The sequence below is a fragment of the Mya arenaria genome, chromosome 14 (genome assembly GCF_026914265.1).
Source record: "Mya arenaria isolate MELC-2E11 chromosome 14, ASM2691426v1".
NCBI classification, from domain to species: domain Eukaryota; kingdom Metazoa; phylum Mollusca; class Bivalvia; order Myida; family Myidae; genus Mya; species Mya arenaria.
In genome coordinates this window covers 16,129,216-16,154,374 of record NC_069135.1, presented here as the reverse complement: position 1 = coordinate 16,154,374, position 25,159 = coordinate 16,129,216, and the positions used below count along the sequence as shown (strand labels likewise).

The following is a 25,159-nucleotide window of genomic DNA, read 5'->3' as shown; positions in this document are numbered from 1 at the left end:
AATAATATTTATACGTTTTGATATGTTATATTAAAAAAATGCCGAAACGTCCTCGTAATCAGGTGCCGAAATGTCTACAGGATAAGACCTTGGACCAATATCAATCCTACTCCCAGACTGGAACGATTTAGCAAGGGGCCGAAAATGATACCGTTTCACATAGGGTCCGATTTGTAGCTACCAAAGCTACGTAAAACCGGTTAAACAATGAGTCGAGTAATTGTGGTCGACGTTATATTCTATACACGCTCACAGTCTGACCATTGGAATCTATACACCCTTAAATTCATTCGGAGCTCCTCGGCCATTTTTTTCAAAAACAACCTCGGATGTATATGGACGGTTTACATACTTAAAAAGTGGTACGTTTAAGTCCGCTGCAAATAGATCGCGTAGTAATCTTATTTAGTAGTTAAAATTTATGACTTAACTCTTGGGAATCGTAATTATGTTTGCAATAATACACTTCACTGGCAATCAATTTAAACTGAGAGCAATGAATACAACTCTTAAACACTACATTTAATTAATGCTTTTATTAAAAAAATACGGACTACTTCAACAGATGTACCGGCATACATCCGAGGTTGTTTTTGAAAAAATGGCCGAGGAGTTCCGAATGCCTTAAATTTTTCCGTAAAGTAAACCATGAAACTGTTGACTGCGACCATTTCAACTAGTTTCATTTCCGGATAGCCCTTTAAGCTCCCGTTTTTGTATAATAGCTATTTTAAGGATTATAACTTGGACTTCCAATATGTCGACATGAATATACAGCCTCAAGTCAACTTTGTAATTTCTCCGTCACCATGATGAGTCGCTGTGGTACGAAAGGATTGGGATCAAGTATGCTAACAGTAAAAGATATATGATTTTATTTTGACGTTTGAAATATCAAAGACGAATATTTTAATGTTATTTTATGTATGTTTGGTTCATAATGGTACTTTGTCAAGTGTTTGTGGTTATAATTGACTGATGCATAACATTCTTAATGCAATATCAGATTCTAGTTGAGAGAATTGCTCCCATTTGTCCAAAATTTATTTTCATCAATTGTGGCAATGAAAGCAGATCAGATATCATGCACAGCAAAGATTTTCCTTTTCTTTTTGTAATATATTTTGAAGAATATCAAAGACTGTGGGAACTGAAGGTTTTATACCAAGACTTACAGTCATAGTTGATAATGACAAAGTTATCAAGTATTGCATTATTCAAATATAATTTCAGGTTATGCAGATTGTTGAGAGCAATATGATGAGGGAAGGCAGGAAAGAGTCTTATTGTCAGGTAATGTTAACAAGAAATGTTTAAAACACCTTCTTTTTTAATCATGATTTCCAATATGATATCATGTGTATTGTGATCCTAGAATTGGACTTTTTTCTTTATTGGATTTTTAGATATATTTAACTGCTTCAGACTTTGAAATAATATCATGACAGGAAAGCAAACCACAAAGTATGTTTTAATATATTTTGCCTAATACTACCGTACAGGCAATCCATATAGCATACTTTTGTTGTAAAAAAACTTCTTAATATTTGCACAATAGGTTTTAAGACTTTGATTTTTGAAGGTGATCAACAAAAGAAAGATTTTTCATAGAATTTTCTTTTATATTATGATTTAATTGCAGTATGTACTCATGGAAAAATGGTGTTCGAGAGGTGGCGAATAAGAATTTGCATGCAGCATTGAAGAATGGTAATATGTATGTTGTATTTGTTTTCTTCTAAATATGTGAATACTGTGTTGAACTTTAAATCTTGCCATGAAATAAGTATCATGTATTCCAATTTCAATTTGCCAGTATTACTATATCATAATCCTAAAAGATCCTCTACAACTAAACTTTATGTAAAAATGTTTTTTATACATTTGAAATTCTTGTAATTTCCTGCTAACAGCATTTATTCCTGTATTGCATATGGACTGATAAATATGCCCAAGATTGCCAAAAAAATTGCTAACTGCTGATCTTTGATAAATGGGGATGCTTTTAATCTATATCTTTATTATTTATTTTTTCAGGCAAAGAACAGAAAGAAAGGTTCTCTTAACATAGAAAGTAAAGAAATAATGAAGTTCACACTACAGTTGACAATCTGGATGTGTTTCCTTTGTTATTTGAACATGATTTATTTTAACTTACATAACAAGTATGCACTACAACAATGAATATCTATATTAATAGTAATGATATTCCATTAAACATGGATATGGAAAAAATATTCTTTGACAGTGCAAGATAAGATAAATCCAGACATAGTCAGAGTCTTCAGTTAACTTGGATGTGTTCCATTTGTTTCATCCACATACTTGAAATTTGTCTTGTAACTTGTATTTTTATGAGGTTAAGTGGTGAGTAATCAACCTTTATCATAACATTTTCTTATTTGGGATAGTATGTATTTATGTTGACACTATGTGTACCTTCATTCTCTTCATTTTTCTGTACGAAACAAGACCGAATGTGTCATTTTAGTTTTACCATTTTAAACTGTATTTATTATACTCTTCATTGAATACCCATTCGTATATTATCAAACATTTTAACAAATTTAAATGTGTTGTTATTTTGATTATATTGTATTGGTAACATAGGGTACATGTATATGTCCATTCCTAGCCTTCAAGATAAAACAGATATATTTTTTGTTGTAAAATGTGTTCTTTATGCATATACATATAGAGTGGCTACAGAGAACTCAACATTTTTCTTACAAAATATCTAAGGGTTTCCCTGCATGTGATTGCTACATTTAGTGTACCTCATGTTATATAATACATTGTATATGATCAATAAAACAGATTAAGAACCAAAGCTGTTGCTAAATACTTTTTAAAAGCTGTATATGTACAGGACAATACTGAGACTGTATAGACACCAATGTTTGTCTTAGCTTGAAGATGTATAGATTCCAATGATTGCCTTAAGTTGAGGCTGTATAGATTCCAATGTTTGTCTTAAGCTGAGGCTGTATAGATTCTAATGTTTGTCTTCAGTTGAGGCTGTATAGATTCCAATGTATGTCTTCAGTTGAGGCTGTATAGATTCTAATGTTTGTCTAAAGTTGAGGCTGTATAGATTCCAATGTTTATCTTAAGGTGAGGCTGTATAGATTCCAATGTTTGTCTTAAGATGAGGCTGTATAGATTCTAATGTTTGTCTTCAGTTGAGGCTGTATAGATTCCAATGTTTGCTTTCAGTTAAGGCTGTATAGATTCCAATGCTTATCTTAAGTTGAGGCTGTATAGATTCTAATGTTTGCTTTCATTTAAGGCTGTATAGATTCTAATGTTTGCTTTCAGTTAAGGCTGTATAGATTCTAATGTTTATCTTAAGTTGAGGCTGTATAGATTCCAATGTTTATCTTAAGGTGAGGCTGTATAGATTCCAATGTTTGTCTTAAGCTGAGGCTGTATAGATTCTAATGTTTGTCTTCAGTTGAGGCTGTATAGATTCCAATGTATGTCTTCAGTTGAGGCTGTATAGATTCTAATGCTTGTCTTCAGTTGAGGCTGTATAGATTCTAATGTTTGTCTTCAGTTGAGGCTGTATAGATTCTAATGTTTGTCTAAAGTTGAGGCTGTATAGATTCCAATGTTTATCTTAAGGTGAGGCTGTATAGATTCCAATGTTTGTCTTCAGTTGAGGCTGTATAGATTCCAATGTATGTCTTCAGTTGAGGCTGTATAGATTCGAATGTTTGTCTTCAGTTGAGGCTGTATAGATTCCAATGTTTATCTTAAGGTGTGGCTGTATAGATTCCAATATTTGTCTTCAGTTGAGGCTGTATAGATTCCAATGTTTGTCTTTAGTTGAGGCTGTATAGATTCCAATGTATGTCTTCAGTTGAGGCTGTATAGATTCCAATGTTTGTCTTAAGCTGAGGCTGTATAGATTCTAATGTTTGTCTTCAGTTCTAATGTTTGTCTAAAGTTGAGGCTGTATAGATTCCAATGTTTATCTTAAGGTGAGGCTGTATAGATTCCAATGTTTGTCTTCAGTTGAGGCTGTATGGATTCCAATGTATGTCTTCAGTTGAGGCTGTATAGATTCCAATGTATGTCTTCAGTTGAGGCTGTATAGATTCCAATGTTTGTCTTAAGCTGAGGCTGTATAGATTCTAATGTTTGTCTTCAGTTGAGGCTGTATAGATTCCAATGTTTGCTTTCAGTTAAGGCTGTATAGATTCCAATGCTTATCTTAAGTTGAGGCTGTATAGATTCTAATGTTTGCTTTCATTTAAGGCTGTATAGATTCTAATGTTTGCTTTCAGTTAAGGCTGTATAGATTCTAATGTTTATCTTAAGTTGAGGCTGTATAGATTCTTATGTTTGTCTTAAGCTGAGGCTGTATAGATCCTAATGTTTGTCTTCGGTGAGGCTGTTAAGCTGAGGCTGTATAGATTCTAATGTTTGTCTTCAGTTGAGGCTGTATAACGTTCAATGTTTGTCCAAATTTTAGGCTGTATTGAATCCAGGATCTCTCAAATTTGAAGCTGTTTAGATTCCAATATCTGTCTTAATATAAAGCTGTATACAGTCCAATGTTAGTGCTACGTTGGAGTTGAGAAGACTCCATTGTCTGTCCTACGGTGTAGCTGTATAGATTCCAATGTCGATCGAACTTGGGAACAGTGAGCTATAATTGTTTATTTCCTTGCAAAGTATTTATTTTATTTAAAATTGTCATCTTTTGTCTTAATTATTATCTGAAATCTCAAAAAATGTGGATAAAGAAATTTTCATATATTTTACGACATTTCAATGGGGGTGTATAGACTCCAGTGGTCAGTCCGTGAGCGTGTATAGAATATAACGTCGACCAGTAATTGTACGATTAAGTCAATCGAGCTGACCAGTCGGCACAGAGAATTTATTATTTTGACACAAACCACATTTATCTTAATTTAAGATAACCAGTGGTAACTAATTTTGTGAATATCATATACAATTTGTCCGTCCGATGATTATTTCAAAGATAATTATAATATTTCGCCTATTTCATTAACCGAGGCAGATGCTGTGATTTCGGATTAACATCATATTTCGGATGCTTATCAATTTAGTCATATGATACAGTCAAAAATGTTTCATTTTATCACCTATTCGTGTTACGGCTATGAATATTTTCTGGTATCTGAACCATACTCTTACTGATTCAATGTTTGAATGTAGACACGGATGCATCTTTGCTGCCTAACTAATTATTGACCATATTAGATAGATAGATAGATAGAAAGATTGTTTTATTTGTAGGATATATTTATTTGTAAGATTGATTTATTTGTGCATATATATGCCTTAGTTACAAACAAATCTAGGCCTTTTCGGCCCAGTTACCATTTTGGCCTCATCTATTTTGGCTTACTTTTATTATTATTATTCTAAAACTTATTATTCATATCTCGATCATTGAATTGATAATAAATAATACCAAAAGTATGTATATTAATGTATATAGAAGATGCCATCGATGCTGTTAAGTGTTTAAAATATTAACAGACATGTTATTTCTTTAAGAGACAAAATGGACTCAGAATGAAAGAGAAATACGAAGTTTTAAAATAATTATTTCCTTACTAATTTACTATATAATCAACCACTTCTCATAATGAATACATAACAAGCGTGATCTCAAGTCCACAACGAAACAAAATGTTCTCAAACACATAATACAAGGATACATGATAATTATTAAACATATAACAATCAATAATATTACAAAATACACGCATGTAAATAAGTTTTCAATGAATATTAATGATTTTTTTTAACCACAATTATATATTACTCTCCCTTTTTACTCATTTTCCTATGCGATTCTATTCCTTTCCAATATTATAAAGTGTGTTTCAAACTTCTTTAGTTATGCACCAGTCAATTGTAACCAAGGCCCCCCCAAGGTCCGGGAAATAGCGGGGACTTTGACTTTTGGCCCGCAAAGCCCAGGTAAGACACCTGTCCTTTGGGGACGACTTGCTGGTAAAATCCCCGCCAAATGCCCTCGCACCCCAGGGACCCTAGGTAAGGCCCATTCCCGGCACTACGGCACCAACAGGAAGGTTAAAACACGGCCCATTTCCCCGGCTATCCCAGGTATACCCCAGGACCTGGGGGGCCGTGGTTACAATTGACTGGTGCATTATTAGGCAATATAATTAGTTTTAATAGATTTATAAACATCATTAACATCCTTTGAAATTTTCCATTGTTTTCAGCATTTACTTTAACACTCTAACACATTAACGGCTCTAAACAATCCATAAAATTAGGTGTGAACAACATTATTCCAATCAGCATTTCATAGGCACGCTTCCTTTTAAAAGTAGGCCGAAAAAGGACTAGGCAAATTTGGTTCAGGCCCATAAGGTAATTGGGCCGAGTTGACCTGACACCGTAACAAACCAAATATCACATGTAGTTATATCACAGACTGTTTAACAAAGAATTCGGGATGATATATATACCAAATCACAACATCAAAAAATATGTACGCTACTGAAAAACTAAAAACTGTGAGACATATATATTTTTATTAAATATAACACAGGATAATCATTTTATGTTTACCATAAAATATCTAATTATTTAGCTCAAATATGTCAAAGTTTACAGGTAGTCACTTCTGGTAGTAATTGTATTGTATGAATTCTGATTGGTTGCCTCATCCAGTGATAGTTTTGAAGCAAATATTTCCGCGCTAAAATTATTATTGGGGTCCTCATGAAAAATATGAATATAAAATCTGCCATTTCTGCACACTTCATACCATCAATGAGATGTGATTTCACTTCTTTTTTTTTAAAGTATTCTTTTCTGGTTTGAAACCACGTTTCAGTTCCTGGGACTTAGTTAACATGGACCAAGCTCAATTGGATGATATTGGCGACACTCTTGGAGTGTCATACAAAGTAAGGAAACTTTTTGATAGTTTGATTAAGCTGATAAGTGAAATATAACATGTTTTGTAAGATATCTGAACTTCTATCTTCCACTTTGTTATGTTCATTGTAAGGAAATATTGCCTCCCAATACTGTATATACCTTAGTGCTAGAAACATAAAATGTTTCATTATATTCAAACAAACTTTTTTTACTATTCAAACATACAGAATGAGCTGTATTAACAAACTTGCCATTTACTCATTTATATCTGTCTGCCTTTTTCAGGTGATAGATAACTTGACAGATGGTAAAAAGACATACAGCGCACATGTTGTTCTTACTAATAACAGCAGCAAGCAAACCATCAAGTATGGTGACTGGGCCATATACTTATGCCACTTGCGTATGATCGAGCCTGCTCACCTTCCTCACTCAACAAACCATGATATCCCTGAGGCTGGCATGCGGTTTACCCATGTCAATGGATGTTTGTTCAAGCTATCTCCAACCAAAAATTTTAAAGCTCTGAAGAAGGGTGACAAAGTTAAAATTCCATTTAAGGCACAATCCTTCTCTGTTGCAAAAAGTGACTTGATGCCTAATTGGTATCTGATAGTGCCCAAACTTCGACCAGTGTTGATAAAGAGCACAACTGGAGAAGATATGAGCTTTGTTGAACCATTTGACACAGAAGAAGCTTGGAAAAGATTTGACTACGGGCTGAAAGATGGTTCAACCAGGTATGATCACTACAACCCATATAACCTTCAAGAGAGGTTCGACAGACACAAGTGTCCTGAATCCGGTCCCCTGGGTACAACTGTCATTCCCACCCCTCTAAAGATGGTGACCTGTGAGGGTGACAGTGTCCATATTACTGCCAATCAGTGGGTTATATACGCTGATGACCAGCTTGAAAATGAAAGGAGATATCTTTCTAGTGGGTGATGTTGTGATATGAATAGTGTTTTATTTTATATAAAATGTTTATGAGATGAATGAAATCAATTAATTAATTTAGATATATTATTAAATAAAAAATGTTTCCGTCCAATATTATTTTCGTTCCAGACATGCTAAACAGAATTCAATGTAGAAAAAATATTTTACATGATTATGATCAACTATTTTTATTTTCTCTTACAGATATTCTTGGATTGTCGTGTGACAACAGTAAACAAGCTCAACACAAAATACACCTACAACTGTCTTCCAGTCTCCAAATCTTGGATCAACCTGCCTGTGATGAATCCTACACATTGTCAGTAAAATCAGACTCAGACATAACAATAACTGCCAAAGCCCCAGTGGGAATATTCTACGGGGTCCAATCACTCATTGGCATTATTTCCAAAGACAGCACTGTCCCTCAGTGTGAGATATCAGACAAGCCAAGGTATGGTTACCGAGGCATGCACCTGGATGTGTCTCGTAATTTCCACCCCAAAGCCCAGGTGTTGAAGCTACTGGATGTGATGGCGACATACAAGCTGAATAAGTTCCACTTTCATTTGACAGATGATGAGGGATGGAGACTGGAGATTCCAGGCCTTGAGGAGCTAATTGAGGTTTGTTTACTGGGAAAACACCTCATGTTCTGTATTTTTATAATATATGGTTTGGGCAAAATAAATAACATTTTATTATTTTATGGCTGGATAACTCAAATAGTTAACCACTCTGTACTAATATAAGGGTACATATTTATGTTATCCATACTAGGGATTGGGAAACTTAGAGTACACTTGTGTTTGACTAAAGCCTTTGGATAGTATTAAAATATTTTGCCTTGCTTTAATGTGTGAGACAAATAGAAAGTTTCAAATGTTTGTCTTTCTCTCTGGAGTTTTACTGAAAATACTATGAGTTATTGTTATCTTTCTCAATTTGCCATAAGGATATACGCTTTGTACATAGTTCTGGTTCTGAAGTATTCATTGCTTACTTTTCATACCAGGTAGGTGCCAAAAGAGGTCATGTGAACAGATCTGATTTGACTTCCCTCCTACCTCTGCTTGGCTCTGGCCCTTGGTTTGACAGCTCTGGGACAGGCTTCTACTCTGTAAGTGACTACAGGGAGATACTACAATACGCTCAACAGCGCCACATTGAGGTAATTCCGGAAATAGATATGCCTGGTCACAGCCATGCAGCCATCCGTTCCATGAAAGCCAGACATAAAAAGTTCATGGACTTGAAAGATAAGAAAAAAGCTGAGGAATACTTGCTCACTGATCTGGACCAGGACTGTAAACATGGCTCACACTCTGTGCAAATGTTCTCTGAGAATGCAATGAATCCTGGCTTGGAATCTACCTACAAATTTGCTAAGAAGATTGTGACAGAGGTACAAAAAATGCACGAAGGTATCCAGCCACTGAAAATGTTCCATTTTGGAGGGGACGAGGTCCCGTATGAGGCCTGGGAGGGCTCCCCGGCTTGCCTGAGACTGATTGAATCGGAGGAGGTAAAAGCCATGGAGAACCTCATGGAGTATTTTGTGACGCGGACTGCTGATGTGATTGCCAAATGTGGTCTGGACGTGGGAGCGTGGCAGGACGGAATCATTCCTGATGAGTCAGATCTTCTTCCAATAAAGAGGTAACGAGGCAGAAACTTATCATTACCGTGATACCCTCCTATTACAAACAATATCTGATGTAACCAAGACGATGATGTGTTTCAGATTTTTTTGCTCTTTTAAACCCATACATAAATGAGAATTTATGCAACTGCAACATCCTTAAATTGTCTACTCTGGATTGAAATACATAATATAAAAAAGGGAAAATAAATAAGATAAATTTATTTGTAGATTTTTATAAATTTACGTATGTTTAATTGTACTGTAAATGTATGTTAACACACAAACTGAATGTTGATATCTTAATTCAAACAATCTTCTACATCATTTAAAGTGACACTCGTATTTAAAATCAATACATACCGTACACATGTATAACAAACATAATTTTGAGTGAGTAACCTTTAACTACTTACTAAATAATGCATTTATGGAAACTATTAATTTGTGAAAACAAAATTGTAACTATTAATTAAATTGCTGAAAACGCACAAACATTAAATAAATGGTGGGTCGAAGATAAACATTTATTAAAAAAGTATCCTTCATAAGAACAATTGTTTTCAATATTTATTCATCCTTTTCAGTAAATTAAAACAATTATATTAATTGTGGTACATCTTATTTGAGAGTAAGAGTGCATCTTTGAATGAAGCTCATACATTGCTCTTTCGATACAGGAACAAGTTTAAGAGCCATGAGGTGTATGTATATGCCTGGCAGAATGTCTGGGAGTCTGGTCTGGCCGGCTGTGCCTACAGACTCGCAAACAACAATTACAAGGTAACTCATGTAATTGATCTTTCCCTCTAGTTAATTTGTTCTTGAGTGTTTAAAAGCATGACTTTAACAGCAAGAACAACTTTCATCTGTTTATCATAGTTTACAGTTCAATATGTTAATAGTTATTCTTTCAAATATCGAAAATACATTTTCCCTTGTTATAGTGTCTTGCTTATCTTAAATGGGCTTTGTTAATCAACAAGTCATTTAATGAAGAGTTTCATCAGTTTAATATGTTTAACTTACAGTTGCATTTCATTTACATATGTCAGTAGATATAGTGATGTCCCTGTCAGTATGTTTACAAGTATTGTGAGTTGTTTCGTGCCTTTCGCCATAATGAGCTCATTGTTTTTCACAGAAAAAAAAAATTGTGATATTTTTGGTGTCATCGTTGGCAAAAATTTGAACCTGTTCCAAAATTCAAATGAAACTTGGTACATATGTTGCCAGAGACAATACACGCATGTACAACAAGATGCATAACTCTGACTATAATTATTATTTAGTTATATCCCTTGCATTACTGAGTAAACAAGAACAGACAAGCATTGGTGTTCTGTCCGCGACTTTCTCATCGTTATACAACAAGAATGAACTTGTCTGATCTTGAAACATTCATGGTGTTTTATTCCTCTTTCCCTAAGGTTGTGATGTCACAAGGGACCCACTTGTACTTTGACCACCCATACGAGCCCGACCCTGAAGAGCGGGGCCTGTACTGGGCATGTCGGTTCCTCGACTCGCGTAAATGTTTCACATTCATGCCTGACAATCTTTACGCCAACTGTGATGTCCGCCTCACCGGTGAACCGCTTGCCAAGGACTACATCAAACGGCACAAAGATGACCATGATGACCTTAAAAGGCCAGAAAACATTGTTGGTAAGGATTGTATGAGGTTTAGCTCTGATTTAAAGAAGCTGTTATCAGTGTCAGTTTAAAAAGAATGCTTGTTGGTTGTGATATGTATTGGCTGCAATTCCAATGATAGGTTAATCTCTTCAATAACTTTAATAACTTTTAACCTTTCATATTTCATTTTGAAGATGTTATCAAAAAAGGAAAATGTTGTTTAGGAATGTCCATTTGAATATTTTATCTGCATCTCCTCATAATGCATTTCCAGCAATGAAATCATTTGTTAGCAAGCCATGTGCATGTGAGACTTCAAATTGATGTAAATGTGAATGATTTAGAAACTAGTTTTTACATATACACCATGCAGGCATGCAGGGCCAGTTGTGGACAGAGCTGGTTCGGACCTGGGACCAGATGGACTCCATGATCTTCCCACGACTGCTGTGTGTGGCTGAGAGGGCGTGGCATAGGGCTGATTGGGAGGCTGAACAGGACCAGTATGGAAATTACTGAATTGTACCCTTACTTAAAAACTGGCTGCAGATATTGTATGGATTTGCACTGTCTGTGGTGTGTAGCTAAGAGGAGGTGGTATACATGTAGGTTAACTGGGGAAAAGAAAAGGGGCAGTAACTTAGTGTAACTCTAGAATTTTAAGGTTTAGATGATTCATTCTACGATCTTTTTAGACTATATATAGATAGAGTTAATACGAGGAGACAGAGGGACCAATATTTGAAAATATATCTTTAGAAGCTAAGTGAGAATTGTTAATAATAATTATTTGTTTTTGTATTAATGTATCTTTAATATCATTTAAATGGTTATAGATAATATTTCACATAATGGAGACATGTTCTGTGTTTCTGGTTTCTGTACGGTATTATCATTCTCATTCATCTGAGGTTCGATGGTGGTGATAAATCAAATCTGTGGTATGCATAGCATCATCACTCTGGTGAACAAAAATAGGTATTAAAGGAGAGGCTTGACCATATGCTGGATGGTCAAGAGCTGCGAAGGCTTTACAGTACGAGTGGGGTCTATCATGCCCAACCAAGGGGTACAATACCATATGTGTACTCATTCACTGATGTCTGTCTTCAGGGATAAGCGAGAGGATGGCCAGGCACGAGACTGGGGAAGGTTTGCCAATATCCTGGGCAGCAAAGAGCTGGAAAGGCTAGACCGTATGGGTGTGGCCTACCATCTACCTCCACCAGGCGCTCACTGCAGGTTGGTGATCATAGCATTATTGTTATGAACAAATGATATCAAAGATATATTTGTAAATGATTCAAATCTTTAATTAGCTCACCAGAGCATGAAGTGCTCAAGAGTAAGCTATTGTGATGTGCAACTGCCTCTCATAGTCCATCATAGTCTTAAGATCATCAACATCTTCTTTTTAATGACCCTTCTACTAAACCTTGTGCCAATATCAACCCCGTTCTTGACAGAAATGTTTCTTGATTGGTTCTTTTCAAGTAAAGAGGTTTTATCCAGAAAAAAACTTGGAAAACCCTTCCTCAGAAATCGCTGGCCAAATTTCAAAGACATTTCACAGATATCTTTCTTGGGTGACACTATCAATATCCGTCAAGCCATTTTGTTCGTTAAAAAACTAAGCTAAGTTTTGCTGAATGAAAAAAAGATTGTTTTTTCCTCAGAAACAGCTGGCCAGATTTCAAATATTTTTGCCAAAATGTTCCTTTACATAACAAAACAGCTGGTTTGTAAAAAACATGGCTGCAAGGGGATGGTGCTAGTTTAAATAAACTACCCGGTATATGACTATATGAAAATTTTCTTGTCATGAACCACAATGGCTAGAGCTAAGATACTTGATAGATAGCATTCTCTAGTGGTCCTCTACCAGGTCTGGTGACCCTGGGGTTAAGATTTGCCCTGTTTTATATAAAAAAAAATGACTAAATGGTCTTGGTCATTATTAGCCTTTAATTTTTATAGAGAATGCGTCTCTTGTTTTTAATCTTGGTTTACCGGTACTTGACTGATTCACAAAGCCAAATCCTATTGATTTTCAGGTGACAGATATTGGGCCATTGCGACCCTCTTGATTGTTTTTTTTTTTGCTGTTGTCATCTGTTACCTGCATGAATGGATTTGTCTGGGGGGGTTTTGTTCGTTAAATAAAGTAAAAAAAAAAAAAAAAAGTATGTCACAAAAGACAATATGCACATGAATAGCAAGCGCCATGACTAAGACTTCTATAATTGTCAATTTATGCCCCTCTTTAAAAAAAAGTGGACAAAGGACCTTGGCCTTTTCTCAAAGATATTCAAATAAAACTTATGGCATATGTTGCCAGATCTAATACCCACATGTGTGACAAGGCCCATTACTCTTGAGTGATGCTCCTTTTCCCTAAAAAAATGTTTGTGTGTATATTCTGTTAAACAGAAAGGATCCAACAATATTTTTTTTTGGTATTTCTAGTTTGGAGGAATGCAAGATTGAACTAAATGCAGCCTACCCGGGTTTGCCGATCTTCTACAGCCTGGACGAGGGCACCACCTGGACACGCTACACGGAGAAGATCGACACAGTTCAGGACAAGGATATCTACCTCATAACCAAGTAGGAATTCTTGCTCTTTACTATTAAAAGGAAAAACAGTAAATTTAGGTATTAAAACATAGTGATTGTTGGTACTAAATTCATACCAATTTGATGTCATCAAAAATAGAAGAATTCTGACAGAAAGAAATGAAACTCTCTCAAATCATGTCATGCAGATGTGAATTATAAGAATTAAAGTCTTCATAGTGAAGTTCCATCAAACAACTATTGTTGACTGTGTTTCAGGTCTGTTGATGAGAAGCGCTGTAGCAGAAGGGTGATCATGAAAAAACCTAAGGTCTGACAGTCTACACTCCTGAACTAGGGAGGAAATAGTGGCTTTGATGATGTGGATTTATGAAGATGTTAGTTAAAAGTGCTTTTAATCAAAATTTGGATTAATTGTCAAGCTGGACAACAGATATTATATGCGGAACAAACACATGATGACCTTTTTTCAATATACAAATGTACTGCACATTTATGTTACAAAATTCACCTAAGTAAAAGAATTAAAGTGTTGAACTGTTGGCTACCTAGATTTTCAGATGTAACCCTAATAAATTGTTTTGATAAATTTTCAATTCAGAACATGTTCTGCAATGAACAAATATCCGAAAGTTAAACAAATCTAATATTGAAGTAAATTGTTTTAGTAATGAAACTTCACATGCACTTAACCACTAAGAAATGAGAAATCTTGATTAGAAAATTTATTGAGTATGACCCCTTGTCTATTTTTTTTGTATTTTCCTGTTGTTAAGTGTGCGCAGTCTGTTCTGGTGGCAGAATGGGTATTGTTACAGAATATTTAATGGACTGCTGGTCATTATCTCAGATCAATAGTAAACATGGACCAAAAAAAAGTCATACCCCCAGTAAGTCTGAGGCAAGTTATATGGCTGATATTGCTGATTCACTTAATTGTAAATTAATCGTACATGTAGATGTAATTAATTCTTTAGCTTGTATTTAAAGTTGCACTCTCACAGATTGAACGTTTTGACAACTTTTTTATTTTTTGTCTTTTTGCGAAAATCCATGGAAAGCAGTTAAATAAGATTGCTGACAAAAAATTAGATCACAGATTTTTATATTTAAGTTAAAAAATGGATGTTTTATGCATTTTTCTTAAACTGTTAGTAACGGTTTAGGCCATAAAACATTAATGTTCAAGGGAAATATGAAGATCTACGATCTGATTCTTTTTCAGCAATCTTATATCATTGGTTTGCAGATATTTACGCAAAAATTTGCCCTTTCCATGACAAAAAATAAAAAAGTTGTAAAAATGGTAAATCTGTGAGAGTGAAGCTTTAATATCTACAACGTATATTTATGGATATATTTTTATTTTCATTTGGCATGTAAACAACTCTTCATATATTTGTTCTATTGGTTAATGATACTAATGACATGTATTCCGCATATCAACATGTTACCCATGGGCATAGTTAACGTTAGATCAATGATATTTTTATTTAAAGCACTCTTCATGATTAAGACTGAAGTTTTCGAGTAAATTATGTGCTCTTTTCTATATACCCATCTAACAGCTGAGCAATTTGTTTAAGAATCTGTTAAATTAAATCATGAATACCTTTGGATAGACTATCTTATGATAGACTGTCTTCGGGCTATTCCAATTAAACATATAACCTCCGGGGGGAAGGCACCTTTGAATTATACCATCCCCCTACAGAAGCAAAATTACCATTTTGGGGTCCAAATTAGTGAAAAAAAGACACCCACCCATATACCGGTACTTACAAAATAATTGCATTCCCCCTGTGGGTTATATGTTCTACTGGATTAGCCCTTAGGGGGTTTGATAAGATGTTTTGGGTATTTGCAAGTACCTATAATTACCAGTGCTTTAAATATCAATTTCACAAACAGATACATGTTAATTGAATTTATTCTCTAGCATTAGTTTGAATTTTTGAAATGGAAACGGCCCAAAATGTTTAAATAATGTTGAATGGTATTCTGATCTGTCACTTGTTATTGTATAGTGCACATAATATTTATGAATGAACTTTTTACTTAAATCATTAGTTTTGACGCAATCTGTAAAAAACAGACCATGGGTGAACATGTTTTAATGAGAAATCACGTTCTCCCAACAGGCTGATTTTTGAAGTATGACATTGGTTTTATTTTTATTACAATTTGGTTAAAAATGCTTAAAAAATCTATGTGTTGAAAAGAAAAGTGATTTTTCATGGAAGTAATAATATAATAGATTGATTCATAGTTAATTATTTAGATGAATCTTTGCTAAGCTTTGGTTTCAATTTTAAATATGATGCAATAAGTTAAATGCATACAATGAAGAAATGCATACAATGTTCAAAGCATTTATATACACTATGAATGTAGAATGTATTAAACCAGAATTCTTCTTTAGCAACTCAACATGGATGATATAACATCCAATAGTTGTTAGTCTAGTAAATAAACAATATTGAATATGTGAGAACATAAATTTATCATAAACTCCTGTACTAGTATTGTACTTATTTATTATTTTAACATAACAGGCTCTCTCATTTGATTTGCAAAGTTGATCTATTGTGCTGAACTGTATGGAATCTTGTTAAGATTAAAGTTTAGAGGATATTTAAACTTATTCATTGTTGGCCAATTGCAGAAATACAGTATAAATAATTTACACCATTCCTTATGTTTTGGGCAGGCAAGCAAAACATGATATTCAGATTCTTCCTGATACATATTGCATTAGATACATATTCTTTCATTTACTGCTGTAAGACTAGTCTATGAGCGGAAGTTATAAATCAAGAGCCTATTGGAATTTGTGCTGAGCATAACTGTGGCCTGTGCATACAATTGTGTTGATACCAATTAAAATATGCCTGTATATTAGGAGAACAGATATTCTCATATCAGCATTTTTCACTGTTTTATCATTTGCTACATTTTTTATGATAGTTTAATGTAGAAATAATTGTTTAACAACATAAATCATTACAAAATAGTGCATGAAATTTCTTCAGTTATGTTTTCACTTTTCATTCTGTAAAAAGCTTTCTGATAAAAGCCGCAAAGAGCTATTAGGAGCTACCTAGAACTACTAACTAACTTTGAACTACTAAGCATTATTAAAAGTTAATTAAAATCATGAATAGATTATAAATAAATACATGTATGAAGAAAATCAAGTGAAAAAGATTAATTAAAATACAATGTAGATTGTTACCCTAATCTTGAAATTCACTGTGTAATGTAGTGTTTAAAATCAGAATTTAACCTCAGATAGTACAAAAATATTAAAGACTTTATGAGGCAGCATTTAAACAAATTTAGATCACATTATTTAGCTATGAGTTAAAATATTCTTGTTTAATTTCATATTGCTTCATAAGTTGAGAGAAATGTTGAAGAGTTAATAAAATATAATTCTACTAAAAAGCTCACATTGTTTTTACGAGTAGTGTGTATAGTGATTAGTAGCTGTTACTAGTTCTTACGGTAGCTTTTTGCAGGACCATGTAAAAACAGTTGTGATATTTATGTAATGCACAAATATGAGCAATAAATTAAATTCATTTCATGAAGCTATGTACACAGCTGTGGCACTATACTGTAAATGATCGGTTATCATATTGATAATGAAGTTATCATAAACAACAATTTATTTTATTCTTTTTAAAACCTTATCTAGGGGTCATGAATCTAGACCAAAATGGAAACTGATCAACATCATTTTAGCCAAACTTCGCCCAAGAAGGGAGGGGACGTTTTGTTTTGTGAACTCAACTCTGTGTGTTATTTTGTCTCAAACTACCGGTAATACTGATTCGGTGTATTCTATGAGCAGCATCACAAAACGGGTATCATAGCAAATGGTGGTATTCAGATTCAACTTAACTTATACTAGTGTGTTATTCTATTATGACTTTCAACTTAAATTTCAAGAGAATGTGAGCACAATTTTAGTATAGAAAATACTCTTTTAATTCAGATCATAGCCTTTAAAAGAGAGTAAAACAAATTATTTACAAATGTACATATTTAAACCAATTATCCGTATATATTCTATATGGAAATAAGAATTCTTAGAATGTTTATAAACATATAACTTACATTCGCAGGGGTAGATATTTTAACTTACACACACATACACAGTAATGCAGAATAAAATGTTCCAGCTTACCAAAAAGTTTGAGTATGAACGCCAATATAGGTTTGAAAAATCTGAGGTAGGTATTATGGATAATGGTATAAGAGATATGTTCTTATCTTACATACAATGCTATTGGTGTATTTCGTCCATTTAGCTATATTTACTGCTAGAGCCGTGCATGCAGAATGGAGAAAACCGCACTAAATTAAGTATTGTTCCCTCCCCTGTAGTATCTTATTTATAGATTTTTATGCAATATAGTTCCAATGAGTTCAAAACCAGAACCAAGGATTTTTCATGTTTATAGGAGTTTTCCTTTTCATATCCATGTTTTATATGTGCGTTCTGCATACTCTTCCATGAACTTATTTTGTAAATCAAACATAATTCCATGTTTCAAAGACTGATTTTCATTGAACTCTGGTACTTTTGAGTATGATGTTCAATTCCAGATGGACTCATTTGAATTTTTGTGGTCTATTACAAAAGTCTTGAGCTAAAACCTCAAGCCTATAAATGAGCTGAACATCATAGAGAGCGGTAACATTTCAGCCACACCCCCGTGTTTTTAACACGCAGATTTTGAGTGCAACAACTTGAAACGAAGTGGCAGCAACACTCTGGACACGGGACATACTGCTTTTACCGTTACACAGGATTTGATTTGGATCGTTCTTTATACAACCGCATAAGCAACGCACCCGTAGACTAGCCCTGAAACTACTGGGTCAATCGCAGTGCATGCTATACGAAGCATAACTTCGCAAAATGCTTCTTCATGAGGATGTCAGAAACAAAGTAATGACCCTTTGATATATTGCATGTGAATCATTACACAAACCGAATGCGTTGTTAAGTTTACAAGTATGAAATGTACTACACTCTGGGGGCTAATTTACCCCACCTTTAAAAAAAACGTAGGTATTTGCATTATTATGCACGTATTGCCCTCAGAGAAAATCTCGTCATATAAGATTGTATTGGAAACAGGAATGCGCCTAATTTTGCCTTCTCAAATTAACGTGTTTAAACAAAGAAATTGACTCTCCTACAACGGGGCGTTGATTAAAATCCTTATTATATGAGACACGTGTGGCAAATTGTGCACCTTTATTCTTTGTTCTAACATTACTCGCCAGTAGGTTAGGTGACAGGTGGCACATTTCTCAGAACAAGTTATTAGAATAATAAACGTGTCATTTTAATACAAACAATATGCTATAGAATTTAATTAATGAGTTTATGTGATGTGATACAATTAACGTGTTTAGAGAAAGAAATTGACTCCTTTTCTCACCTCACGGTGCAATTAATTTGATCTAAACGCTAATTACACGACGGACCTAAATAGGTGCGTGAGCATATTAACCACAATCAACTGAACAGAACACGCCACAGGCGGCACATTTCTCAGAATGTAACCCTATGCCGTGGCTAATCTCCATGATATAATTATAATAGTGTTTGTGCCATCGGTGACAAACGCGATGTTTCATTACCAGATATATTCAATGTGTTAAATTAATATCGTCAGAGAGTGTAACTTACGTGTAGCCGAGTGTGCGTTGGCACCGTATCATCATCTGAATAAACGCAGTATTGATTACTGCGTATCGCAAATCATCTTGGGTTCCCGCGTACTCCGTAAAATCCCCATGTATACCGTTCACCAAAGCGACGAGAGGTTCAGCTTTATGACTACATGTTGCTTGGTTTTACATCGATATCGCCGAAAATATTGGAATATCTGAAACTCAGCTTAAAGATGAACACCGTTGTCTTGATAAAATACAATAAAATTGCCAAATGTCACCAGATTTTCATTTCACCCCGGTCACCGATAAAGATATTGGAAAATATATTGAAGTGTTAAATAAAAAAAACTAGATCTGATTCCTCCAAAAATCACCATAACTGGCAACGATACTTTAAAAGTTCCCATCCGAACTTGGCTAATAAAATCATAAACTAATGATCATTTCCAAATAATCTTAAGCTAGTACAAGTTGCACCTATTTTCAAGAAAGATGACCCCTTTATAGAAAATGACAATTGCATAGACCAGTCAGTATTTTTACCATCAATGTCCAAATTATATGAACGGGTCATAACTGATGAACTGAATAGTCGTTTTGATAGCACGTTCACCCTTTCCTTCCAGCTTTCAGGCCTCTAGTCTTCAACATCTTTATCAATGACATCTACTTTATCAATAATGCAGCCTTGTATAACTATGCAGATGACAATAATCTGTATGTGTGTGATAAAAATTCTGATATGGTTTAGACCACTCTTGAAGAAGAACATACATTCAATCAAAATCAAATCAAGAGCCTATTGGAATTTGTGCTGAGCATAACTGTGGCCTGTGCATACAATTGTGTTGATACCAATTAAATTATGCCTGTATATTCAGGAGAACAGATATTCTCATATCAGCATTTTTCACTGTTTTATCATTTGCTACATTTTTTATGATAGTTTAATGTAGAAATAATTGTTTAACAACATAAATCATTACAAAATAGTGCATGAAATTTCTTCAGTTATGTTTTCACTTTTCATTCTGTAAAAAGCTTTCTGATAAAAGCCGCAAAGAGCTATTAGGAGCTACCTAGAACTACTTCAATCAAATGCAGGCTAACACTGACTATTTTAAGCAATTTCAGTCGGCTAAAAGTCTGTTAAAGAAAAAAAAATCAATATACTTAATCACACTATTGTTTGTGAAGAGCAAGTTAAACTTTTATGCGTTGAGGTAGATTTCCCGATTTCTTAAATGTGCCAAAAAGCAGATAAGCAACTGGATATCCTTCAAACACTAAGCACATTTTGGACAATCAATACTAAGCATCTTATCTTTAAACGTTTTATCAGATCCAATTTCAACTACTGTCCTGTTTTTATTTACTATGACTCTGTTTAAAGGCTCAAGGTCAAAGCAAAACATACAATAAACGAGAGACTGGTAATTAATGTTCCAGAATAAGTCATAACGATGTTTTATATATATAGTCTTTAAGTTGCATAAAATATGTACGTATTTTGAAGAAAAAACGATTAACCACATACATATAGTCAGATATGAAGAAATTAAATTGGAATAACTATATGGCAAAAAATAAAGTTGTGCACGGTGCAAGAGCTATAACTCTTCGGCAAATTTCTCACCAGACTACAATCATCGTAATAGTCATGCTTATATCCCGGGTATCAACCATAAAACAAGCGGCTATTCACATGTGACACCATCCAGCGCCAGTTCTAGGCATCAGCGTCGCCACGGCCCTTAGCTTGCTCGTTTCAACTGCCGGGACTGTCGGTATTGGTATTATTTGTTCTCCTTACCAGAGCCAGACTTAAATCCTTGCAACGAAACAAGCTCCAGCGGTTGTGGTACACTACAATCTCCCCACTGGCTACTTTGTCGTCGAACGGACCAAGACCAGGACGTACAGTGCTATAAAATGGGTATTCGTACCAACATCTCGGTTAACCATCCTAAATATCATGTCCCTTCACATGTGCCAAAACATATGGCCAGGTCAAGCAAACGAAGTGGTCAAGGGCGCTTTTCCGCCCTTGCAAGAATCCACAAGCACGAGCTCAGTCCATCGTGTGTCAAAGATGCATGAGCTGAACATTCTCTATTCTGTTTCTAGCACAAATTATCTTCAATCTAATAATCGACGAATACTTTTTTCCTCAATCCTCAATGGTGATACATTGTACATAACTAAAAAAGGCACATACTCTAGTTCGACCTGTTTATTTGTTTATAATTATTTGCGAATACAAACAGACTGATGATTACTGATTGCATTAGGCCCATTGAACATGTTTTATTAACCTTCTGACGCATAGCGAGACACCTTGACAAACGGAAGACTTTGTCCAAAAGTATGTTCTTATGTAATGTAAAGATATCTCATAAAATTCAAATTAGGTTCACAAACGAAAACCCGCTCAATCGAAGAAGTCAGGACCGCGGAAAATACTTCGAGATAACGAACATTCGATTCATCCGAAATACAAAAAAAAACAACAACTGTAGTACCAAAACCAACATATTTGAGACCGAATTATGTTCTTACATCGCGTTCTGTAATTCTGATTATCGAGATAACAGAGATTCGACTGTATTTGTTTCATAGAACCATATCATTCAACTGCTGCTGTGAAGTAGTATATATATAGACCCAGGTTCGATCCCTGCTGACAGCGCAACATTTTGTTTATCCTTTTTATTTGGCAATTTCCTTTTTTGTTAAAATAAATAAATATGAAAACAATTAAATGCGGCAGATTGTCATATTGATAATTAAAAAGAATAATCGCATATATTACATATTTGATTACATCGAAACTGCAGGCTGTAGGTCGGTAGCATTTTATTTTAAGGCTGGAGTAACATGGGTTTATTGGTACTTTTATTTCGTATGATGTGTAAACGCGTCAATAATGTTAGTTACTGTTAAATGGACGTTTTTGCTCTGAATATATATATGAATTTAACTGAGATTTTGCTGAAGGATCAAACATTACAACAGGCGAATAGATAATGATCTTTGCGGTAACGATGATATTTGGACACAATTACGCTGCTGCCAGTCATGTCTATGTATCAACAATGGTTTTTGTACAGCTGTTTATTTTTATTTATTTATCAGCATGACATTATTAATGTGCATCCTGCAAGACTAGGTACCGTAAATGATAAAAATATTAGCCTTTTTTTCAAGTTGAAGCTACGTTTTAAAGTTCCTTAGTTAAAAAGAGCCTAAGTATCGCTACTATTTTTATCTGTACAAAAAACATATGCTTTTTCTGTTTTTAAAATTCATGTCCAATGAATTAAATAATACGTTTCTTTTGTGCATATTTTAAGCGTAGAACTATATTGTCCCCATATCATGACAAGTTCACATCAGTAGGACGCTCAATAGCATGTCAAAACATTTAGTTGATGATAAAAGAGGAAAACAATATCTTTAAGAATGTAGGTATTTGTGTATGTATGATATTCATACTTGGCTGCCCATGTCTATATTGTCACCTTAGGGCAAGAACGTAATATCTGCTTCTATTTCTTTATGCAGTTATTAAGTTATTGCACTAAGGTGACGATACATTCTTTTTTTAATGGCCAAATGCAACATGCCGATTTGCCAATAAACTTAAAACTCTGTAGACTGGTAACCTCATTCTCTTTTCTTCGAAAATTAGATTTTTACCAAAAAGTAACGTAGGTTACCAGTCTAAAACTCTGGGTCTACCTGTTCCGTTAATCTAAATATGTACGGCAGATGTACGGGATTAACCTTGTATTCCATGTGATAACTTCCCTTAGTTTTGTTTTTGCCATTGTATTTGGATATTTGTATCAGACTTGCGATGGATATTTCCAAATCGGGTATACCGTCTTAAAATACTCATTGCAAATAATCTTTGTGTTGATACAGAACATGCTTAGGCCTAAAAAAAATAATAGTTTGGTTAGGGTTACATCCTTTTCAAAAATAGGTAGGGTAGGTAGGGTTTTTTTTATATTTTTTTTATTTTTTTATTAGAATAAATATAAGAATATCATTTTCATCATTGGAGAATGGTGTTAAAGTTATCTGCTGTAAAGCATTTAAGGTTTAAACTACATAATGAAAAGCAATTAAAAAAAATAATATTTTTTTTTTTTTTTTTTTAGTTTTCATTTTTTTTCAAAATGACTATAAAAACGGTAGGGTCGGCGCCTATTCCTTAGGTAGGGTCGGGTAACCCGAACCAAATGCATTTTTTTTTTAAGGCCTTATAAGGGTTAGATATTTTATTTTCATAAATTAAGTCTATGGATGCAACGATTTTTTAAACTTTGTTTAAATTGATAAAAAATATATCGATATTTTACATGGGATTGGTGTCAGTTTTGACTAAAGGTTTATAAACACACTCTAAACAAAAGCTGGCAGATACTCATTGAACATTTTATACGTAAATCCAAGTCTTAAATAATTCCATTTTCAATAGCCCAATTACTCCTGTGACGGTAACCTGGGATCATTGATTGGACAGATCAATACCCCCAGCCACAGGTGCTTGCTCCCAGCAGCAGTGAGCCATTACTATGCTTTTTTGGTAGCATTTTATGTCAGGTACTGCAGTATATAAAATTTGAATTGGTAGTTTGAATGACCTAAGTTAATTAAGGTTGACATATTGTGTCCAAACTTGGTATACAATGAGTTTATTGAGACCTTTCATTGGTGTGCGTTTGGGGTTCCCCAAGGGTCAAGTTCATCACTAAAAATAGAAAATCAGTTGATATTGAATAACTTAAGTTAGAGTCGACATTTTGCAAACAAACTTGGTATATAGGAAAAACTATGCTTTATTCATCAAAATCAGGTAAGGTACAAAATTTTGCTAAATAAAAAAGGCTACATTATGCTTAAGAAGTTTCGAAAAATCAGGACCAGGCCTTTACATCTTTTTTTTTTATTTATTTATTCGAAGAATTTCAGTAAAGGAACTAATTGAACTTGACCATAAACCTCCCATTTTATAAGTACTACATACTGTCATATTCATACTATAATGTGATAATTCATACATGTGATAATTTGTTGGGTCGATTCAGGGACACTCGTCGTAATGTCAAAGCACACTAGGGGGGTCCGGAATTTTTTTTTAAATGGTGAATGTCTGTGGTGCATTCTAGAGCATATCTGGGGCTATTTTAGTCGTTTTTAACGTCGGGGGGAAAATGTACCTATTTTGACTGCTAAGACGTATTTTTTACTTGACATGGTTTGTTTTTTTCTGCATTTTCTTGAAAAAATAAAACCACCAGATATTTTCCCAGGCTTTAAATGAAGTGCTAACCAGGAGGATATGCAGTCTACTTTCGGTTTCATCAAAACAGGAAATAAACAACTATACGGGCACCTGTTTTCCTGCGCTTTTGAGAACATGCGTTACAAAATAATTATTTTTTCATCACATTTAAAACGTTTGCAATTTATGACACACAATTATTTCCAGACTATCAAGAAGATTTTCCAGTTGATGAGCTTTTTTCGGTTTGGAGATGCATATAATTTTGATAAAGACGTGTCTGTCACGTCAGGAGAAAGACCCGCGGTTTCTGCAGGGCTTGATATTTGTGGGTTTGAACAAGAACATCAACTGAAGGATTTCAATTTTATTGCGTTTCATAATCATACCAGCATGAATTAATAAAAATGAATAAATATTACAATAGATTTTCTATGTGTAATATGTATTTCATTTGAAGAACATACACT

The 25,159-nt window shown here is 34.2% G+C and overlaps 1 protein-coding gene and 1 long non-coding RNA gene across 5 annotated transcripts; both read left to right on the top strand.

The window, feature by feature from the left end:
• The first annotated feature begins 662 nt into the window (after positions 1-662).
• LOC128218499 (uncharacterized) lies at positions 663-2,818 on the top strand. Its single transcript, XR_008258391.1, has 4 exons — positions 663-846; positions 1,234-1,293; positions 1,643-1,710; positions 2,038-2,818. It is a non-coding gene; the product is annotated as an uncharacterized LOC128218499 (long non-coding RNA).
• Positions 2,819-4,851: 2,033 nt separating this feature from the next.
• LOC128217960 (beta-hexosaminidase-like) lies at positions 4,852-16,333 on the top strand. 4 transcript variants are annotated; one of them, XM_052925438.1, is made up of 11 exons: positions 4,852-4,937; positions 6,854-6,926; positions 7,186-7,840; positions 8,047-8,468; positions 8,858-9,501; positions 10,165-10,267; positions 10,915-11,152; positions 11,496-11,625; positions 12,236-12,364; positions 13,589-13,729; positions 13,958-16,333. In XM_052925438.1, exons 2-11 carry the CDS (start codon positions 6,873-6,875, stop codon positions 14,013-14,015), a joined length of 2,574 nt encoding a protein of 857 aa, XP_052781398.1. In that variant the 5' UTR covers positions 4,852-4,937; positions 6,854-6,872; the 3' UTR covers positions 14,016-16,333. The 4 variants fall into 4 exon arrangements, with proteins under 4 accessions (XP_052781398.1, XP_052781399.1, XP_052781397.1 ...); XM_052925439.1 differs by having other exon boundaries at positions 4,892-4,949; XM_052925437.1 differs by lacking the exon at positions 4,852-4,937 and adding an exon at positions 4,977-5,148.
• The last annotated feature ends 8,826 nt before the right edge of the window (positions 16,334-25,159 follow it).

What these genes read in the sequence shown, in the direction of transcription:
- LOC128217960 (XM_052925437.1), top strand. An exon ending in GCCTTGAGGAGCTAATTGAG is followed by an intron (nt 8,469 to 8,857) that starts GTTTGTTTACTG and finishes TTTTCATACCAG; the next exon opens with GTAGGTGCCAAAAGAGGTCA. An exon ending in GATCTTCTTCCAATAAAGAG is followed by an intron (nt 9,502 to 10,164) that starts GTAACGAGGCAG and finishes CTTTCGATACAG; the next exon opens with GAACAAGTTTAAGAGCCATG.